At 39.5% G+C, this 22,971-nt stretch overlaps 1 protein-coding gene across 2 annotated transcripts in view; it reads left to right on the plus strand.

The window, feature by feature from the left end:
- The first annotated feature begins 274 nt into the window (after nt 1–274).
- Nucleotides 275–22,971, plus strand: part of LOC148865278 (Sec14p-like phosphatidylinositol transfer family protein) — a 52,238-nt gene continuing 29,541 nt past the window's right edge. Inside the window, exons 1-9 of one of the 2 annotated variants that reach the window (XM_088977579.1) lie at nt 432–823; nt 1,152–1,200; nt 1,298–1,595; nt 11,042–11,141; nt 15,797–15,877; nt 22,160–22,426; nt 22,515–22,592; nt 22,679–22,780; nt 22,872–22,921. In XM_088977579.1, the coding sequence (XP_088833705.1) occupies nt 1,194–1,200; nt 1,298–1,595; nt 11,042–11,141; nt 15,797–15,877; nt 22,160–22,426; nt 22,515–22,592; nt 22,679–22,780; nt 22,872–22,921 (983 nt within the window). In that variant the 5' untranslated portion in view covers nt 432–823; nt 1,152–1,193. Of the gene's footprint in view, nt 824–1,151; nt 1,201–1,297; nt 1,596–11,041; nt 11,142–15,796; nt 15,878–22,159; nt 22,427–22,514; nt 22,593–22,678; nt 22,781–22,871; nt 22,922–22,971 lie in introns of both variants that reach the window. The other variant, XM_088977580.1, reaches the window with a different exon arrangement.

The following is a 22,971-nucleotide window of genomic DNA, read 5'->3' on the forward strand; positions in this document are numbered from 1 at the left end:
ACATTGACCCAAAGTCAAATCTGGCCTGGCCTGGCCTGGGCCCATGCTAGGGCTTATGTTTCAGGCCCGAAACCTAGACCAGGCTGGGCCCAAACCTAATGTATAGCCCTTAAGTGTAAAGCTCGGCCCAGACCCGGCCCATGATCACAAGGGTGCAATTTTTTTAGGTTAGAGATGAAAATTTATCAAAATTTTAATAGGCCCAACCGAAAGCCTGAGCCCTAAACAGTGTAAACTATTAACTCGGGGGCAATCCGATTCGCAGCCCTAATCTAGTGGTGGTGGGCCTAGTGGCTTTATCTCTGACCATCCCAGTGGTGTGCCTTTTCAACCGAGTTCGGCTTCTGTCGGGCAAATCGGTGCTTGCCCTGACTAAGCCGGACTCCTTTCTAGCCAAAAGAAATCCGGTGTTGTGCCAAAAATAAAAAAACATTCACGAGCAGCGAGTCAAGAGCGTGAACCTGTCCGCTCTGCGGTTTCCATTTCGTTAACTAACGGAGTTTTACCAGAGTGAACAGTCCACCAAGGCATAAAGGCTGAACTCACGGCGCCGTCTCTGTCCCTGTAATGCGGCCGTTGTACGCCACGCTCGCTCGCTCGCTCTCTCCTTTTTGAGAATTGAGAGAGACCTGACCTCGTAACGAAAAAGCAACCAGCGAGCTACATACACTTTAAAAACACTTCCTAAATGTTGAACTGTTCACCGATTGGGGGAAGAGGAGAGATCGATCTCTCCGTCGAGATCTGAGAGAGACGAGCGTAATTTTCCGTTTTGCAATTCGTACTACTACCTTGATCCTTCTTCGGTTTGATCCATTCCAAGGTACGATTCGATCTCCATCCATCTATGGAAAATTTTGGATTCCGAATTGTATTTAAATGTGAGAACTTATGATGTGTTCCTGTTTTCTGATCTCGAATTCTGGGTCTTTATTTTTTGTGTTATTGTACATCTGGGATGCTAGCTTGAGCGAATGAAGCTGATTCTTTGGGGAATTCGGCTTCTGTTTGATGGATTTTTCTCTTTTTCTTTGTTTTCTTTTCTGGGATTTCAACTGATTTTTGCCTTTTGTAATCTGTTTAGTCCAAAATTCTGGTGAATTTTGTTGAGTTTCTTTCAGATTTTGAGTGATTTATTTTTCTTGATGCAGATATCCGAGTGTTCGGATTGATTTCTATGTGTAAAGGACACAATGCCAGGTAATTTGAGTTTGAATTAGAGGAGTTTCGGATAGAATTGAGTGGAAAATGTTTGTTAATTGTCTATTTACCATGGTGTGCAACTGGTTGGTTTTAGGAGGGCTTTCAGTTCAAGAAGATGAAAGAGCAAGGAAATCTGATATTGAGACCTCTGAGGATGAGAGGAGAAGAACTCGGATCGGATCTCTCAAGAAGAAGGCAATGCATGCTTCGACCAGGTTTACTCATACTCTTAGGAGGCGGGGAAGACGGGTAGGTGACTGCCGATATACTTCTGTTTCGATAGAAGATTTTCGAGATGCAGAGGAGGAAGAAGCAGTAAATGCATTTCGCCGGGCCCTGCTCAAAAGAGATCTGCTTCCGGTTCATTATGACGATTATCATACCATGCTTAGGTAATTATATTATTTCGTTCTCTTTCCTACTTCCCACCTCATGCGGGTGCAGATAACCTGCATTACACTATATGAACATTTATTTTATGGAAATGAATAGATTGTGTTGGTTACTTGTTTTAGTTTTTGGCAGAAGGAGGTCATTCCCTTAAATCAGCAGTATAATATGGTCTCTGGTTGGGAAATGTGGAACCTTTCTAGTTGTTTATCTATCAGAAGGCTTAGGAACATAGCCTTATTAATTGAATGTTCAATTGCCTGATAAAAGTATTATTGAATTGTTGTGTTGTAGTGTCTAGAAACAATTCAACTTAAATGACAGGTGTTCACCTTTTCTCGAAACTATGATGCTACAACTTATTTCCATTTCCCATGATGAATGCGGTGCATAAAATAATCATGTTGTTTTCCATGGCCTTGTTTTTAAGGATGTGTACTAGCTGTGACTTCAGACTTTCACATGTTTGTAGATTATTACAATGTGGACACTGGACCTGTTATATTAAATCAACAATCATGTGCCACCACTTATAATGACTGAGAAAAGGGATCAAAACCCTAGCAGATCAGATCTGATTAGATACAATAAAGGAAACTAGCAGATCCAATTGGACCCTATAAAAGAAATATCCTGCAGAAGAGAAGGACTTAGACGATTCAAACCTTATGGTCTTGAAGAGATTAGACCATATGAAGAAGGAGAAATATGCAGAAAAGTCAGATCTGAACCACAGTTTTAGAGAGTTGAAGAGCTCAAGAATCGAATAGAATATAGTGGTTGGGTGTGTTGATGACCGAAGATCTACCTCTAGATATTGTGCCTTTGTAGGAGGTAATCTGGTCTCCTAGAAGAGTAAGAAACAAAGTGTTGTTTCTTGTTCAAGTGCTGAAGCTGAATATAGGTCCATGGCAAATGGTGTGGCTGAGATTCAATGGTTGAGATCATTACTTGAGGAATTGGGTATTGTTTATGAGAAACCCCTAATGTTGTACTGTGATAATCAGGCTGCCATCAATATAGCCCATAATCTAGTACAACATGACAGAACTAAGCATATCGAAGTAGATCGGCATTTTATCAGAGAAAGAATTACATCTCAAGAAGTATGCCTTCCCTACATCACCTCCGACATGCAGCTTGCAGACCTACTCACCAAGGTTGTTTCAAGAAAGAAGTTAGAAGAAGATCTATGCAAGTTGGGAATGACAAATATCTACTACCCAACTTGAGGGGGAGTGTAGGAAACTGTGGACCCCACATTAAGTGTATTCGTGTGACACTCAAAGATATACTTAGATTTAAATTGATTATGATTAGTCTTGATAGTGTTGGCCGGCCAGAAATAAGAGGAAGAGAAGAGAAGAGAAGAGAAGAAGAAGAGAAGAGAAGAGAGGAGAGAAGAAAGAAGGTTTTGCAATGTAATAGTACTGGCGGCACCGGTCTTTATTTTATTATATATAGGGCGGCAGAAATAACAAGGTAAAGACCCTTGTGCCCCTGAGTACAATAACCGACATAGTAGAAATAAAAAACGAAATAAAAAAACACTTTAATTAGCCAAACAGGCCTTAACATATGCAGCTAAGTTATTTTAACACTATTCTAACACTCCCCCTCAAGTTGGAGCATAGATGTCAATCATGCCCAACTTGTCACACAAATCTTTGTGCCGCACATGATGGAGACCTTTAGTGAAGATATCTGCAAGTTGTTCTTCCGAGCTGACATATGGTGTACACACGTCTCCACTTTCAAGTTTCTCTCTGATAAAGTGCTTGTCCACTTCAATGTATTTCGTCCTGTCATGCAGAACTGGATTAACAGCAATATTGGTGGCAGCTTTATTGTCACAGTAGAGTGACATAGGATTGCTTACTGCGAAACCCAGTTCACCTAACAGATTTCTTATCCACATGATTTCCGCAACCCCATGAGCCATCGCTCTATACTCTGCTTCAGCACTGGATCTAACCACCACACTTTGTTTTTTGCTTCTCCATGTAACAATGTTTCCTCCTACAAAGGCACAATACCCACGGGTAGACTTCGGTCATTGACTGCTCCTACCCAATCTGCATCAGTATATACTTCCACTTTTAAGTGGCTGTGTTTCTGGAACAACAAACCAGCTCCAGGAAACTTCTTGAGGTATCTCAAGATCCTCTCTACAGCCTCAAAGTGAGTTGTCCTAGGGCTGTGCATGAATTGACTAAGGACACCCACTGCATAAGCAATATCAGGCCTGGTCATAGACAAATACAAAAGTCTCCCCATGAGTCTCTGGAACATCTTTACATCTTTCAAAAACTCTCCCTGAGTGTCTCCCAGATGGTGATTAGGTTCAATAGGTGAATCAAATGGTTTTACCCCCAACTTGCCTGTATCTTCTAGTAGATCTAGTACATATTTCCGTTGGGAAATAAAGATGCCCTTGTGAGAGCGGGCAACTTCAATTCCAAGAAAGTATCGTAAGGGGCCTAGATCCTTCACCTCAAATTTAGTGGCTAAGAATTTTTTTAGTCTCTGGATTTCAACCTTCCAATCTCCTGTGATCACTATGTCATCCACATACACAATAAGGGCTGAAATTTTACCTTCACTTTTTTTACAAACAGGGTATGATCTGACTGGCATTATTTGAATCCCATTTGTTGGACTGCTAAATGGAACTTACTAAACCAAGCCTGAGGTGATTGTTTCAACCCATATAGGGATTTTTTTAACCTGCACACCTTTTGTTCACTGCCTTTGGCACAAAATCCTAGGGGTTGGGTCATGTACACTTCCTCTTCCAAGTCACCATTCAAGAAGGCATTCTTGATGTCCAATTGGTGAAGATCCCAGTCAAGATTTGCTGCCAAGGAAAGGAGAATCCGGATAAAGTTCATCTTGGCTACTGGAGCAAAAGTCTCTGCATAGTCCACTCCATATACCTGTGTGAAGCCTCTTGCTACCAGTCTAGCCTTGTACCTTTCAATAGTTCCATCAGCTTTGTGTTTTATTGTGAACACCCACTTGCACCCCACTGGTTCCTTTTGTTCAGGAAGATCTACCAACTCCCAAGTATCATTTTTGTGTAAAGCATCAATTTCTTCCTGCATTGCATCTATCCATTCAGGTTTTGACAAAGCTTCTGCCACGGTCTTAGGAATGGGGACATTATCCACAGAAGAGAAAGGCACGGTACGAAGGTGAAACATGCTCATAGGACACAAAATTAGAGATAGGATGATTAGTGGTACAAGATCTAACACCCTTTCTCTTAGCAATAGGAATATTAAGATCATTGGTGACAGGGGAATTAGCATTTAAAGGAGCAACGGGAGCAAATGTACCTGGCTGATGGGACGGATCTGCTTCGGGTGAATCCGATGATGTTGGTTGCATAGTGTCCGGCTCCACGGCTCTTGAACTCTGCTAGCTCTTATGGCGACGATGAAAAACCCGGAACGGAGGAGGATCGGGTAAAGGAGGTAGTTGAATTTGAGTCATTGCCTGTTTCTCCTCAACCCTACTCTCCCCCTAAGGAGAAACCGAGAAAAACGGTTGACTCTCAAAGAATGAGACATCAATGGAAACATAGTACTTGCGGGCAATGGGATCATAGCAATGATACCCATTTTGAGATGAAGGGTAACCAAGGAAAACACAAGGAATAGCCCAAGGGTCAAGTTTACCACGAGTAGGTGACAGGTTGTGGACAAAACAACGATACCCAAAAACACGCATCGGAATGGTGGACAACGGAGCTGTAGGGAACAAGAGCTGATGTGGGGCCTTATACTCTAGTAGCCGAGAGGGCATGCGATTGATGATATATGTCGCACACAATACTGCATCCATCCAGAACTGTTTTGGCACATTCATATGAATCAACAAGCCACGAGAAACTTCGAGAAGGTGACGGTTTTTCCATTCAGCCACACCTTTTTGTCGGGGTATCCTGGCACAAGAGCTTCGCTGAAGTGACCCACTCGAAGCAAAGAACTTCGTGAGATCACTATGGAAATATTCCTTTGCATTGTTCGACTAGAAGATATGGATTTTCGTTTGGAGCTGAGTGAACACCATACGTTGAAAATCTTTCACAATTTGTGACACTTCATCTCGAGATCGCATAGGGTAAACTCAAGTGTATCGAGAATAATCATCAATCAAAGTAACAAAATACTTATAGCCAGCTGCAGTAGGTAGAGTAACAGGGCCCCAAACATCAGAATAAACAATATGAAATGGAAATTCAGATCTTTTATTTCGTAAAGGTAAAGAACTTCTACAATGCTTACTCAACTGACAAGTTTGACACTGTAACTAACTCACTGACAAGGGCTCAAACAACTTTGGGAACATAACTTTTAACGACTCAAAAGAAAGGTGACCTAAACGACTATGCCATAAATAGGCCTGACTCTCACTTGACGAACTCGTGGACTCAGTCGCCACTAGACCAACATTATTCTCCAACATGTAGAGACCATCCACCATGCTTCCTCTACCAATCGTCTTCCCCGAGGTCAAATCCTGAAACACACATGAAGACAGAAAAAAAGTGACTAAGCAATTCAAAGAGTGAGTAAGACTACTAATGGACAACAAATTAATAGGTAATTTCGGAACGTGTAGTACATTAGGAAGAGTAAGGCCAAGTGGGAGAGGTATGGTGCCTCGGCCAGCTATGGTAGAGAAAGAACCATAAGCCAGTCTTACCTTATCTTTCCTAGAGAGAAGGTTATATGTCTGAAACAAATTTGACTTACCGGTCATGTGATTTGAGGCTTCGGAGTCAATAATCCAAGGAGAATCAGTAGTATGAGATGACACATGGAAGGTTGTGTCATCTGGCGGAGAGTCCTACCATACAATTCCAAATGTTCACCGAAGGAGTTGATAATATCTTCCTTAGGGTCAGAACTGGGATGTCTCTCCTGAGTTACTGAAGGACTAGTCTCTGTTGATGCCATATTAGCTGAGTTATACCTTTTTTGATTCTGCTGGCTTGGTTTCTTGCCCTGATCAGGTGCTGATTTCTTACCCAAATCCTGTGCCCATTTAGGTTTTCCATGGAGATCCCAGCATGTATCTTTCGTGTGTCGTGTCTTCTGGCAGTGAGTGCACCAAAGCTTGCTTTTATCATCTGATTTTTTTCGAGTGTCACCCCTTTTAAAGCCACCTCCGACATTTGTATCTGAATTTCCCCGGACAGCTAGAGCAACTGACTTCCCTTCTACACCATTCATCACACTTCTGCTTTCTTCTGACTGTACCAAGGCATACACCTCTTGGACTGATGGCAAGTCTTTACTACCCAAGATCTGTACCCTGATGGACTCATATGACGGATTCAGCCCTAGGAGGAAGGCAAACACTCGTTGCTGTGATACAAGTGACTTATAGGCCTTTGCATCTTCATCACACTTCCAATTCACATTCTGATAGTGATCAAGTTCTTTCCAAATTGATGTCAAATCAAAATAGTACATCGAGAGACTCCTCACCCCTTGCTTGCAAGTAGAAGATTCAGCTTGTAGTTGATATATCTTGGCATAGTGTCTCTGCTCTGAATAGGTGGACTTCGCTTGTTCCCATATCTCACAAGTAGTTTCAGCCCACATAAAAGTCTTCCTTACTTGTGGCAGCATTGAAACCAAGAGCCAAGACATCACCATACTGTTCTCTTGGTTCCACCTATCATGCTCAGCGCTTCCATACTTCGGTTCCTTTACTCTCCCATTGATGTATCCTATTCTCCCCCTAGCAGTGATGTAGAGTTTTATTCTCCTAGACCACTCAAGGTAATTCATACCATCAAAGGGAATAACAGTCATGGGAAAGCTCATATCCACTCCCCCACTCACTCCATTGTGACTCCCTGAGATCTCTGAAGTAGCAGAATTCTCAGTTGACATGGTCAAGTAGTTAAACAGTCCCAAACACCGGACTTAGGACCCCTTCTTACTCCACAAAACAATGCTCCACTCAGTTCACACCCACACACTTGGGTTTAACAACCGGGTTAAACACAAACTGTACCAAATTCCAGACAAAACAAAGGTAATATTTGGCAGATTTCAGACCCGTATAGTTTTAACAGTCCCCACCTACCAGAATTCCAGAATGTCTAACAACCACTAATCAGCAGGAGAGATCCTTCGTACTTATAGTCAACTCAAACCATTGAGAAGATAGGTCATCCTTGACCTACAGTTGTCTTAACACATGAACAGGATCACACGATCCAAGAAAATTGGGGTTACACAGGTTCGACAGCATTCAGCCGCCCCAAACTCATGTGGGGGGGTGTAAATAAGAGAAAAACAGGGAGAACTGTACTAGTTGTAGCTATTTTGTAGTCCAGAATCAGATTTTTGTTCTGCCCAGGTTCTGCTAAGGTTCTGCTAGTTTGTTTGATTTGTTCTCTGGGTTGATCGATCTGCTCTTACAGTAGGGTTGATCGATCTGCTCTCTTTAATCAGTATTCCCGCTTTGATACCATCTTGACAGTGTTGGCCGGCTAGAAATAAGAGGAAGAGAAGATAAGAGAAGGGAAGAGAAGAAGAGAAGAGAAGAGAGGAGAGAAGAAAGAAGGTTTTGCAATGTAACAGTACTGGCGGTGCCAGTTTTTATTTTACTACATATAGGGCGGCAGAAATAACAAGGGAAAAGACCCTTGTGCCCCTGAGTACAATAACTGACATAATAGAAATAAAAAACTAAGTAAAAAAACACTTTAATTATCCAAACAGGTCCTAATATCTGCAACTAAGTTATTTTAACACTATTCTAACAATCAACTTTCCTAGTAGGATTAGTTTTATTCTATCTTATCTAGGATTAGTTTTATTTTAATCTTATCTTTTATTGCCATTTAAGCATTAAAGTTCTTTTATAATTAGGATACTATGTATATAAATTAAGGAGTGGGGCGGCTGTTTTAAACACACCAACCACTCCCTTCTTTCTAATACCTCTCCACGAGTTCTCCCTCTTCATCCTCTCTTCTTTTTCTTCTCATCTTCTCTCTTCCTTTCTTTATTTTCGGTTCAAAACCTAAGAGATATTTGTAGTCTTGTACGACTACTCAAATGAAGTAGGAGTACCAGTAACTGAACTGTCCATCTGTCTCAAAGCCCCACCATATGACTCCAAGTGATTATGGAAGGAATTCATGATATCTTCCTTGGGGTCAGAACCAGTGAAGTGGTCCCAAGTAGTGCCAACAGATTGAGTATCTTGGGTTGCCACATTTGCTGCATTATATGCTGTATTTGGCTTCTTCTGACCTTGCACTTTACCATGTTCTTGGTTTCTCACAGCCCATTTTGGCTTCCTATGAATCTCCTAACATGTGTCACGTGTATGTCTTGAACGGCGATAGTGGGTACAAAACAAGTTGTCTTTATCATCAACCTTCTTGGAGTCACTTTTTCTTTCCTGTATTTTTACTACCCATTGCAGCTAATGCTACTTGTTGCTCCCCCTCAGTTGTAACCATCACACTCCACCTACTTTCCTTAGATTGAATCAGGGCATACACTTCTTGAACTGAAGGCAACTCTTTACTGCCTAAAGTCTGAACTGTAAGAGGTTCCTATACAGGTTTTAGCCCCAACAAGAAGGCAAAAACCTGCTGCTGAGAAAGCAACTTCTTATAAGCCTTAGCATCATCATCATGTTTCCATTCTATAGCTTGATAGTGGTCCAACTCCTTCCAGACTGAAGTAGTAAGGGTTGAGTAATAGGTTGACAAACTACGGTTCCCTTGTTTACATGTAGAGCATTTAACTTGTAATTGGTAAATCTTGGCATAGTGTCTTTACTCATTTTAAGTGGTTTTGGCTTGTTCCCATATCTCACTAGCAGTGTCTACCCACATAAAATTCTTCTTCACATCGGATTCCATGGCTGCAAGGAGCTAGGACATCACCATACTGTTCTCTTGGTCCCACCTATCGTATTCAGCAGTCCCACTCTTGGGTTCTTTTACCCTTCTATTTATGTAACCAGCTTTTCCCCTTGCTGTTACATAATGTTTTACCCCCTTAACCCACTCCAGGTAGTTCAGGCCATTTAAAGGGGTAATTAGCATAGGAATGTTTTCACCTTCCATACCAATTGATCCACGGGTTGATGTAACCCTGGATGAGACAAAATCATCATTTGCCATTGAGAGCAACACAAACTACAAGTTAAGAAATTGATCTATAGATGCATACAACCAGTCCCCACTGAACTAGTACCTTTCACAGTCTCAGTCCAGACACTAAACAGTCTAAACACCAATTCAATCACTACTGAAATGCACAACAGCACTAAACACCAATCCAATCACTACTGAAATGCAGACCAGCACTAAACGGTCCAGAAGAAAGGCAATAAAATACTGCTGAAATTCGTTGATAGCAATCAAACAGTCCAGAGATTTAAATCTCAGTCCCCATTGGGTTACCCACTTCACACACCAACACAAACTACAAGTTAAGAAATTGATCTATAGATGCATACAACCAGTCCCCACTGAACTAGTACCTTTCACAGTCTCAGTCCAGGCACTAAACAGTCTAAACACCAATTCAATCACTACTGAAATGCACAACAGCACTAAACACCAATCCAATCACTACTGAAATGCAGACCAGCACTAAACGGTCCAGAAGAAAGGCAATAAAATACTGCTGAAATTCGTTGATAGCAATCAAACAGTCCAGAGATTTAAATCTCAGTCCCCATTGGGTTACCCACTGCACACACCAACAAATCACAGCACATACCTGTGTCAAAGGGGATCACACCCCCTTGTACAGAACCTGTCTGAAGGTGCAAATCCAAGAAAACAAGCCTTCACAGCATCGGCCAAGGAGAGAACAGGGTCTTCATAGCACTGGCTCTCTCCTACTAGGGTTACCTTGGTACTACGACCAAGGAAGAACCCAGAAGAAAACAGAAACAGTGATTCTACACAGTCTGATTAGGGTTTCTTATCTTCAATGTCCAAGAAATCAGAAAATTAGGTGGATGAATGTGATTCTGAGGAGAAAAAAGGACTCCTATCACCCAGAACCTAGCTCTGATTCCATATTTTCCTTCTAGAAGAGAGAGAAACGAGAAAGGAGAGGAGAAAAGAGAGAAGAGAAGAGAGAGGGAGAAAGGTTTGAGAGTCAAAAAGTATAGCTGGTGACGCCCAGCTTCTTAGTTATAATAACTTAACATAAAATAGGTAGAAGATTACATTTATACCCCTGGCGGCACACCCTAATAATAAACTAATTTAAGAGAATAAAAGAACAAGCTGACAGCACTCTAACAGCAAATATAAAAAATAAGTGAATAACACTAACAACAGGTTCTTTTCATGTTTCATTTCAAGTTTTGGATTGTCTTGTGCATCATCTTCATTATTGGTTCTTTTCATGTTTCTGCTTCATAAAAAGACTTCTTGTTGCTGCAGATTTTTGAAGGCAAGAAAGTTTGATATTGAAAAAACTGTCCATATGTGGGCAGAAATGTTCAAGTGGAGAAGAGAGTGGGGTGTTGATTCTATTGTACAGGTAAAATATACTATAATGATCTTATTTATCTTTATTTTTAGCAGATGGCACCAGTCCTATAATCTGTAATTGTCCATTTAATTGAAGTAACAAAGCATATACATGTTTAATCTCGGGTTCTCAAATACACTGTAACTGTGATTAAAAGGGCCTGAACCAGCTGAATTAGGTGGGTTGTGTTGTTTCAGTGGGCTAGGATTGGTTGAAGGATATAAGCTAAAAGAGCATAATATTTTTCTCTTTTATTAGAGGGGGGGTTTACATTTTTAGTTTTCTTCTCTTCTCTGTTTGTATTTCTCTTCTTTTTCTAGATAGTTAATGAAGTTTAAGGCATGTGCCTTGTTTCAACCCAAGCACAGCCTCTTTCAAAAGCCATGTTCCTGGTGCACCTTGTGCATTCACCTATACTTCAACTTTTATAAGTTTGCTTTTTTGGTCACTTCTTTTTTGTAATTCTTATATTGTTTGACATATTTGAAATGGTCAACTGACTTCTAAATTACCTTTTTTATTGGTGCTAGTCTATTAACTTTTAAAAGAAACAAAAAAGAAAGACCTTTTGAATACTTGAAGCCTTAATTATTGCAGATAGGATCTCAAGTGACAAAATCTTCACTGGATAAGTGACAAAAATACAACTGGTCAGTGGCATGGCTTCCAAACCCTCTACATAGGTTTGTTTGGACTTGTCTGAAGAGGCCTTGAAGAGATATCACTATGGCATTGTTGCTGCCAGAAATTGGCAATAGATAAGAGTGAAGAAAATTGAGAGTTGAATGATGCGAGTAGAATGTATGAACCCAGATACCTCCATTGAGGCCTTAAGCATCCATACCCTGTCCTTTACTTTCCTTGCCAATCCATCCTCCTCGGCTTGGTCCAGTGTCTCTTCGTCCGTTTATTGACTTAAGCATCAAAAGGTTTGTAGAGATGATGGGCCAAATGGGCCATAGTTCCTTGTTTTTATTTAATTCTGTTTATGTTTTATGTTTGTGATTAGTGGTCCTTAGTTATGGGTCTGTTTTCTTTCTTTTATTATTGCTTTTAGTGCTGGCCGCCCTACTAAGGGCATTCATGCAATTGTACTCACTTTACAAACAAAAAATAAAATGTAATTATGGGGTATTGGAGAAGGTTCGATTGACTCTCTTCCTTCTTTCCTTTCTTCTTCTCTCTTCATCTTCTTTTTATACATTTTCTCTCTTCCGTCTTCAATCTTCCTCTTCATTTTTACTTTATTTTAGATTTTTACAGGTGGGGTTTACAGCATGGTATCAGAGCAAGGTTCCTACCTTGTTCCTTTTTTCCCTTTTTAATCTCATACACAGGTTGTATGAAGATTTGATTGGTTGATTGGTTAACAATCACTCAACCCAATTAGAGGAGGTTTTTGGAGAAGATTGCAGTGTTTGTTTGAGACCCAAGGTAGGTTCTTTGAAAGTTTCTTGAAAACCCTAGCTAACTAGAGAGTTTTTGGATTAAGGGGTATAGAGGGAGTTTGGAAGTGGCGCTTGGGACTAGAATAGAAGGTTTTTGATTACGTTTGAGATCAATCCAAGTTGGAGTGATTTCTGGAGCCTTTGGTAGGAGCGACTAAACTTTCTTCATTTCTCTCGAGTTGCCAGGTCCAATTAAATCTTATTTTTGATTGTTTGAATAGCAGTTCTGGCCTTAGGGTAGTGAGTCATGACTAGTAGCACTCTAGTTTTATTTTTGTTTATTTTCGTTTGACCAATGGAGCAAATTGGAGGTGAGATGGAACAACTTATAAACTTCGGGTTTGGCTTGGGAGTGTCTGTGGAGACTCTATTGGGTATAGTAACCTTAATGAAGTTACATGAGACTAATTATTTGGCATGGCCTCAGTCAATTAAGATCCATGTTTGTAGTAGAGGGAAATGGGGGTGTAAGTACATATAAATCAACATCGTAGAGATTGCGATGACACAGAGGGAATTACCAGAGCACCTGCGATGAATGTTATAATTGTCGACGAATTTGATGGGTAAACACAATCACTAACCTTTGCAATGATGGAGAACCACTCTAAAGTGAAACACAATCAAACACACCTGGGATGCCCCTCACACATCGCCCACCACCATTCAAAGGTCTAGCAAGCGGAGCCTTCCTCATACCTAGTTGTGATGAGCGGTGGTGATTCGCCCTGTCACAGCGAACCATGTCACCAAGACATGTCATCATTCTAGGAACCTTCTCCTTGACGTGATTGTGAGTGAGCCTAAAGAGGGCTGTAGCTAGATACATACCACATGAGGGTTCTAAGGGAAAAGGGAATCCTGATCCCAAAAGATCTTCACTGGAAACATGGTGAAACCCTGGCAAAGCTTACTTGATGGTACCCAAAGAATCATGATCTACTTCCCTAATAAGAAAAGCTTACTTAGGAGCCTCTCTATAAAAGGGAGAGACTCGAACACCCCCGCACGAGATTAGTCTTGAGAGTCCTTGCTTCCTAGTCTTTCAACTCTTTCCCTCTTGCTACATTGCAATTCCCTTTCCTCCAAGGCCTCCTTCACACCCTTACTCGTGCAAACTCACGATCATCCTTTGTCTTTCAAAGAGACCATCCCTTGTTGCCTTACCACCCTGCTTATAGGGGATGCATCACTTGGAGTAGACCTGGCAATTGGGTTGGGTGGGTCGGGTTCGGGTTGGGTCAAGGTACTTTGGGTTGATTTCGGGTCGGGTTGTCAAATGCTAGACCCTAATCCTAAATGCTCGGGTTAGGGTTGATCCATGGGTCAATTCGGATCATCCCAAAAAATAATTGAAATTAAAAAAAAAAGAAAAATTACATGAAAAATGTCAAAATTAAAAGAATTAACCTTAAAATTCCAAATATAAAATAAAAAACTTGAACATTTAACAATTTAAAGAGTAAACAATAAAAAGTAAAGACTAAATAGAAAAAATTAAAGAGTGGAAACTTCTGTAGAGAAACTGATGTGGGCCCCACAGCTGTGGGGCCACTCTGTCCGTAGGGTAGAATGTACCTAGTCTATTTGTTATGTTTTTCTGTTATTCTAGTTCTGTTATTCTAGTTGTTATTTACTTTTCAGTTTTATATTGTTAAGTGTTATGATGTAAACACCAAGGGCAGATGTGTCCTTTCCTGTAACTAGCATAACATATAAATATTAAGTTGAAGTGGCGGCGGCAGATTAGTTAGAATCTGTCCCTCCTTTCAGCAACTTGTGTTCTCTTGCTTCTCTTCTATTCTCTCCTATTCTCTCATTTTCTCTCATCTTCTCTTCTGTTTTACAAACCTAAAACCTTTTAGGATTCAAGACTTGACAATTGGGTCAGCGGGTTGATCCATGACCCAACCCAACCAACCCAGCTTTTTTTTTTAGGTTGGGCCGGGTCAGGTCATTTTCACATTCGGGTAGCTAAATATGAGACCCTAACCCTGTTTTTTCGGGTTGGGTTGGGTTGGGTTTGCGGGTTGGGTCAACTTTTTGCCAGGTCTAACTAGGAGTATGAAACAACTTAAGGAGGATGACCTTGCCTATAAAAGGTGGATAGGAAAATTATACAGTTGTAGTATGGATGGATACTACAACGGAGGTGTGGGATAGAGTCATAGAGACTTGTTCCCAGAAGTTGAACATTGCGAGGGCTTACAAGCTGAAAAATGATTTGAATAATCTAAGATAGGGGAGAAGCCTTTAGCTGTTTACTTCTCTATGCTAAAATCTCTTTAGCAAGAGATTGAGCTAATGAAGACTGTTGTGTGTGGGGGTGTACTAAGGATGCTAAGATTCATAGGAAGTTAGTGGAGAGGAATCAGGTTTTTAAGTTTCTTATTGGACTCAATCTCAATTATGATATTGTCGAACAAAATATTCTAGCAAAGGATGAAGTCACCTTATCCCAAGCTTATGCCATGGTTAATAGTGAAGAGAGTAGGAGATGGGTGCAAGTTGCAAAAGTCCTAGTTGATCATTTTTCCAATGCTGGAATGAAGCCAAGGACTACCACTAAGAAGAAAGATGTGGTGAATGAGTATTGTAAGAAACCTAAGCACATGAAGGATACTTGTTGGAAGCTATATCTAGAGCTTATACCTCTTAGATTCAAGAACAATAATAGTGGGAAGAAGAATGGGAGTGGAAAAGGTGGCAATACCAATGAAACCACATCTTTTGAGGTTGAGAAAGGTTCTAGTGTTGAAAAATCAGTGGGGGAACAACTTGCAGTCGCCAGAGTAGAGTATGGCAAGTATGTTTGACTCATCATCCACTTAGAATCTACCACTATAGCTACTACCTCCTCAAGAAATGGTTCTTCTCTACTTATACTCATTCAGGTATTCGTGCCACTACAAATCATGTTTCTATCTTAGGTAATCGTAAGATCCCTTGGATAATCGACTTTTGTGCCTTTGACCATATGACTAGTGTGTTTCATTTATTTTCTACTTACCAACTTTTATCTGGATGGATGAGACAAGACCTCCCTTGTTGATGGCTCTCTTGCTCCTATCTTTGGTAAGGGAAACATAAGAGTGTCAAATACCCTCGTCTTATCTTCAGTTCTTCATGTTCCTAAGCTTAATGCTAACTTGCTTTCAGTTAGTAAAATCCTTGAATTGCAGTGTAACCTTTTTCCCTTCTTACTATATTTTTCAGGACATGAAATCTTGGAAGGTGAGTGGGAGTAGCCATGAGGCGAATGGGATATACTTGTTGGATATGCCTAAACAAAGTCAAGTATCACCTCAAAGAGCAACCTTTATTCTGTTTATTAACAACTTTTCTTGAAAGTTGTGGCAAGTAAATGTTGCATTTTTCTGTTCAAAAAATTTCCAAACTAGGGTTCAGGAACCCAAGAATAGAACAAGAGAATAGCAGAATCACATGGAAGAACTATTTTTTCTCCTTAAAATTGATTTTGGGATTTGAACCATGTCAAATTAGATCCAAAACTCAGAGAAAGGTTGGAACTTTACTTGATAGAAGAGTCCTCACAAGTGCAAGAACACTGTGGTGTTCACGCCCAATAATCCGATATCTCTCTATCAATCCAATCTAGCTGAAGATGGCACAACTTTGGTATTGAAGAGCTTAGTCCTTTGAGATTACAATAGTATTTAGACAATCAAACCACTTCTAGTAATGGAGGATTTCTACTGTAGAAAATCCCCAAAAATTCCCTCTTGATGCTGGTTCAACGTGGTGAAGACTGGAGGACAAAATTGCAATGTCGATGCTAGAAGACTAGGGTTTTGAGCTGAATAGTGTGCTCTACAAGGTCTAAACGAGTCTAGAGTTTTTCCAGCCACTACAGGTTTTTTAAAGACTTCTATTAAGTCTGCAATAAACCCTAGAAAAGTTCTAATCAAATTGGTCTTTGGCTGGTTTTAAATAGAGAACTATTCAGCCCAAGTTTGACTAGTCAAAACTAGTCAAATTTCTACTCTAACTATAAGTCTTGAAATTTTGTTCTAACCACTTCCAATAGGTGTTTAATTTCTCAAAGGATAAAAGAGAAGACATTCTTGTATGGTATGGGACCCACATGCCAATTGGATCAAACCATTATTGGGCCTTTTCACTCTCTTGAAGTGAGTTGGGCCTACTAGGCCAAATTTATTCTAGTTAAAGAGTGAATCACCTACAACGCTACCGGATCGAACATTTCAGCCCTTTAGCATCTAATACTTAATTATTAGTATCAAATACTAATTACTTGGGCCTTAACCACCCTATGAAATCAAGTTTAATGGTCCTAACCCAATTATATGTCCATCAGGGTTTTGGGCCTAATAAGACACTTAACAGACAACCCAATGTCATACCCTCTCATTAGTGGACCCCGAGAAAGAATTATTTCACAAACACCTTTTACAAAATAAACTATTTATAAATGCATACATATTATTTTGTAAAACTGATTTCAACAATGTTTGAAATCCACTGTCGACAGTTTTGACTATTCATTGAAAGAGGGAATGTTCACAGATATTCTTTTTGTCTCACAAAGTGGATAATCTTATCACAATGATCACTTGCCTAGATATCCCTCTTAAATTGTCCAACATACCCAAATGTTGATCCCAGAAGGATCTCACTGATTGGCATATCAAAAGCAGCTTAGATGGATATCCAGTTGAGTACTATTATCAAGTCAGGGATCACAAGCAACGGTTCAGCTATTCCACCTATCCAAAAGTCCAGGAACAATCTGAAATTTGGTCCGGTTCAGTATTTCAAGTAGACACCCATTCCCACACTTTGAGTTACAACCCTAGCAATAAGACAGTCTATTCCACCACTTAGGTAGTGTGTGAATGTCAACCTTGTTAGGATTAGACCACCCAAGTTTATCCACTAGTTAAGAACATTTAGATGACATACTGAAAATGTTGTCTCAAGCATAATCTTCAATGTTGTTCAAAGGTTAATTAGCAAACACACTACAAGACACATGAAATAATTGCACTTATTCATGATAAATGTTAATTACAAACACTATTGGACTTGAGGGCATATACTGTCGAACATTTCTTGTTTTTCTTGACTTTACCTTATGCAATCTCATGTTGAAGTGCCTAAACTTGCGAAACAATTTCATGAATTTGTGCTTACCTAGTTTGATAACCACATCAAAATATTCTGAATAGACAATACTAAGGAATATTTTGAGAATGACCTTACTCGATATTTTGACACATAATAATTGCACTTATTCATGATAAATGTTAATTACAAAACACTATTGGACTTGGGGGCATATACTGTCCAACATCAAAATTTGTGAAACAATTTTGTAAGTGCCTAAACTTGTGAAACAATTTCATGAATTTGTGCTTACCTAGTTTATTACCTAGATCTCCGATTAGACAACACTAAGGAATATTTTGAGAATGACCTTACTTCATATTTTGAGAGATTCGGGATTGTACATCAGAGTTCTTATGCTCATAGAACAGAGCAAAATGGAGTGGTAGAGAGAAAGAATCGACATGTTGAAGTAGCAAGGTGTATCCTTTTTGCCTCCCTTGTTCCAGTGAGATTTTGGGGTGGTGCAATTATGACAACTATATATCTTATTAACTGCATGCTTTCTCGAGTCTTAGGGTTCAAATGCCCCTTTATTGTTCTGTTCATTGAGAGTGATGTTTTTCCTATTCCTTTGCATGTCTTTGGTTGCACATGTTATGTTCATATTCCTAACTCTTAAACACATAAATTTGAACCCAAGGCTCGGAAGTGTATTTTTTAGGGTATTCCACTACACAAAAGGGCTACTACTTTTTGATCCCACTAGTGGCACCCATATTGTTTCCATGGATGTCACTTTTGCAGAGTCACTTCTTTTTTATGGTCATTCTCTTGAGGGGGGATCATTCTATTGAATTGTTTGCTTCACCACTTCCTCTACCATTTCCTTTCGACCTTGGTGTTGAATCCTCCATTGCTCCTTCTGTCCCTTTAGCTGTGTCCTAATCTCCTAGTTCTCACATTCCTACTCGACCTACGAGTCCTTTAGTTTTCACTAGTCATATTTAGAGGTGGTACTAAAGACAAGGGCTACAGAATGAACAAGTTGTTCTCCCTTCTACAGTTAAGCCTCACTCCTAGTTCTTGAAGAGAGGACGGGTCCTTTACCACTTGCTCTAGCACCTTCCTTCCTAGACTTGGACATACCTATAGATGTGAAGAAAGGCAAGAGAAAATGTACAACAAGTTGTATCTCCAAACACTTTTCTTAGGGCCTATTGTGACCTTCATATTATTCTTTCCTTGCCTCTATTTCCTCTCAACCTATACTCAAGTCAATTATAAAGGCCTTGTCAAAGCCAAAATGGAGGCTATGAGAACTGAAATAGAAGTACCAATGTTTTAAAGCGTGGAGGCGTGAAGCGAGGTGTTCCACTACCTAGAGGTGTGAGGTGTAGTTTAGAACACAAGAGGCGTAAGCCTCCTTAAGAGGAGGGGGGTTAGGGGGAGGAAGGGGTGATCTCATTTTTTCTTTATTTTTAATAAAAATCTTTTATTTTAAGAAGAATAAAATACCACTTTCTTTCCCCTTATCTTTTCTTCCCTTCCCTTTTCTTTTCTCTTTTTTTCTTCTCTTTCTTTTTCTTTCCCTTCCCTTTCTTTTCCTTTCCTTTTTTTTTTTTTTCATTTTTCTTTTCTTTTTCTGTCTTTTTATATAAGATGTGCATGAGGTGCATGAGGTGTATGCCTCTAGCACGCCTCATGAAAAAAGCGCATGAGGCATACCCCTCGGAGGTGTCAGTGCCTCTGGCATACGCCTCAGGGCATTTTGGGAGCCCATCGCCTCCAAGCGTACGCCTCCCATGCCTTTTAAAACACTAAGAAGTACTTTGCAAAAATAATACCTGGGATGTAAGTGGGTGTTCACCATCAAGTGTCATGTTGACAGTACTATTGAGAGGTATAAGGCCCAACTAGTTGCTAAGGGTTATACAAAGGTGTATGGAGTTGATTATATGGAGACTTTCTCCACAATTGCCAAAATGACTTCAGTGAGAGTTTTGTTGGCAATGAGTTAGGATTGGTTGTTATATCAATTTGATGTTAAGATTGTCTTTTTAAATTGGGACTTTACTGAAGAGGTTTATATGTCACTCCCTCCAGGCATGTATGGTAAGTAAATGCAGGGCAAGGTGTGCAAATTGAAGAAATCCCTTTATGGCCTCAAGCAATTCCTATGAGCTTGGTTTGGTAGTTTCCAAGTTGTACTTGTTAAGTTTGGCTACACTCTAACTAATACATAGTTTGACCATACCCTATTTGTTAAAAGGACGGTACTCAGGTTACCCTCCTTATTGTTTATGTTGATGATATTATGGTTATAGGTAGTGATATAAAGAAAGTTTAGATGCTCAAGAACTTCCTTAATTTAGAATTTGAAATTAAGGATTTAGGGGAATTGATATATTTCTTGGGAATTGAAGTTGCAAGGTCTAAAGATGGTATCTTCATCTCCCAACGAAAGTATGTGTTAGAACTTCTTACTGAGACTAGGAAACTTTGGTGCCAAACTTGCCTCTACACCTATTGATGCCAACCATACACTATCAACTAATGATGGTGAGCTCTTGGCAGACATGGGTGTGTTCTAGAGACTTTTGGGGAAATTATCTTTGTATAACATGACCAAATATTTCGTATGCTGTTAGTGTGATTAGTCAGTTTATGCATGCCCCCAAAGACTCACATATGGCTGCTGTAGAACGGGTTTTGTGTTACTTGAAGGGAACTCCAGGAAAGGGTATTCTCTTCTGTAGGCATGAACACATGAAGCTAGAAGCTTATAAAGATGCCGATTGGGCTAGTAGTATTGATGATAGAAGATTTACATCTGGTTACTATGCTCTGGTAGCAGGGAATAATGTCTCTTGGAGAAGAAGCAACCTGTGGTAGATAGATCAGCTGAGGCAGAATATAGACCATGACATGGAGTTTCAGAGTTGTTATGGCTCAGGTCACTTCTATAGGAGATGGGCATTGCATATGATAAGTCCTGAATGTTGTACTATGATAACTAGGCTGTAATTAACATAGCTCACAATCCAGTTCAGCATGAAAGGACAACACACATTGAAGTAGACAAGTATTTTATAAGAAAAAGAGTGGCATTCAAAGAAGTTTGTCTTCCTTTCATTGCCTCAGAACAACAATTAGTAGATGTTCTGACCAAGGAGTCCCTAAGGCAAGGTTACAACACTATGTAAGAAAACTGGGCATGATTGATATATATGCTCAACTTGAGAGGGAGTTAAGAGATGATGGGATGAATGGGTCATAGTTTCTGTTTTTATTTAGTTCTGTTTATGTTTTATGTTTGTGATTAGTGAGCCTTAGTTATGGGTTTGCTTTCTTTCTTTTATTATTGCTTTTAGTGTTGGCCGCCCTACTAAGGGTATTCAGATAATTGTACTCACTTTACAATCAAAGATAAAAGATAATTGTGGGGTACTGGGGAGAGGTTCGATTGACTCTCTTCCTTCTTCCCTTTCCTTTTCCATCTTCTTCTTATACACTTTCTCTCTTCCACCTTCTTCAATCTTCCGCTTCTTTTCTACTTTATTTTAGATTCTTATAGGTGGGATTTATTGGATTCTTCCCCGGTGACTCACCTCAAGGGCCTCTAATTTTGTGGGTGTTGCAGGCCTCTTTGGAAGTAGCTCGGTTCATACTTTTTCTTTGGCTCATGCAGCTCTCGATTTTCTTCACTCGTATCAGTTGCCAGTTTTTTGCAGCAACAGGCACCGACCTCCTAGGATTAGGAATGCAAGATATTTGACATCACAGTAGCTACTTAAAGTAATGAAACTAGGAGATAGACAAATATGTTAAGAGTTATATATGCTTGAATTGTTGAATGTTTGAATCTCTTTTGTGCAATCCACATTTGTTTGCTCTTTCACTTGGAATTTCTCTTATATGTCATGCATTCTTATGTATTTTGATTTGAACTAATGAGCTTTTTAAAATATTTAATGTTATTTCAAATTCAAGTTTTCATATTTTTAAGAACTAATGTTTTTATTTTTTATTTTATTTTTTTTTTTCAAAAATTTGTACCTTGCTTTGGGCGCTTAAAAGGTGATAGAAGGCTATTTCACTTTTCTCGTACCTCTCTCTTTTAAGACACTGACTCTCATTAAAGGTACATAATATTGTGCTTGGAATTACCTGAATTAGAAATTTCTCAATGGCTATGTGGCATCTCCCAAGCACCTAGGTAGTTTTTACTGAGTCAACTTACTTTGGCCTTCTTATTGAGACTTGAGAGGCTTTTTGGGTTGGATTATTTCCCTTGTTTGTTAGACTAAGCAATTTTTCATACTTTTATTGCTTTTCATAATAAAGAACTTAGATCTGGTTAATGATAAGATGATTAATACATTGGAGTTCACATATGATTGATTTCCTTTGCAAGTGTATTATGTACTATGATTTGAATAATTATCTGAGCATTCTAACAGATATTGTAATATAACAAACTGTGGTTAGGACTTCATATTTCATGAGTTTGAAGAAGTTCAACGTTATTATCCTCATGGCTACCATGGAGTGGACAAAGAGGGAAGACCTGTTTATATTGAAAGACTTGGAAAAGTTGAACCTAGTAAGCTTATGAGTGTAACAACTGTGGACCGGTTTCTAAAGTACCATGTTCAGGGGTTTGAGAAGGCCTTTCTTGAGAAATTTCCAGCATGTTCTATTGCGGCTAAGAGGCATATCGACTCTTCAACAACGATATTGGATGTGCAAGGAGTGGTATGATCTGCTACACTGTATCCATATTGCCATTTTTGTATGATACTTTCCTGGATTACTTACTAGTCATGGCTTGTATATTTTGCAGAACTGGATGAGTTTTGGCAAGGTTGCACATGATCTTGTCATGCGCATGCAGAAAATTGATGGTGACAACTATCCTGAGGTTTCATTCTTTAACAAACACAAATCTTCAACATTCCTCAAATTCTTATATGAAATATGCTATTGATATTAGCTTATCTACTACAGACATTGCATCAAATGTTCATTGTTAATGCTGGTAATGGGTTCAAGTTACTATGGAATACTGTAAAAAGTTTTCTTGATCCAAGGACTACTGCAAAAATACATGTAAGTGGGCATGCAATGCTTCTGTTTCTTCTAACTTTTCTGGGTTTATGAGATTGAAAAAGTGTGATTTTTTTTTTTTCTGATTTCACAGGTTCTAGGAAATAAATACCAGAATAAGCTGCTAGAAGTCATAGATTCCAGGTTGGAGTTTCTTTGTTGCTATTATTGTCTCAGTATGTTAAGTGTTGGTC

Source organism: Nelumbo lutea, chromosome 3 (assembly GCF_056320005.1).
Source record: "Nelumbo lutea isolate HS-2025 chromosome 3, American lotus-T2T, whole genome shotgun sequence".
NCBI classification, from domain to species: Eukaryota; Viridiplantae; Streptophyta; class Magnoliopsida; order Proteales; family Nelumbonaceae; genus Nelumbo; species Nelumbo lutea.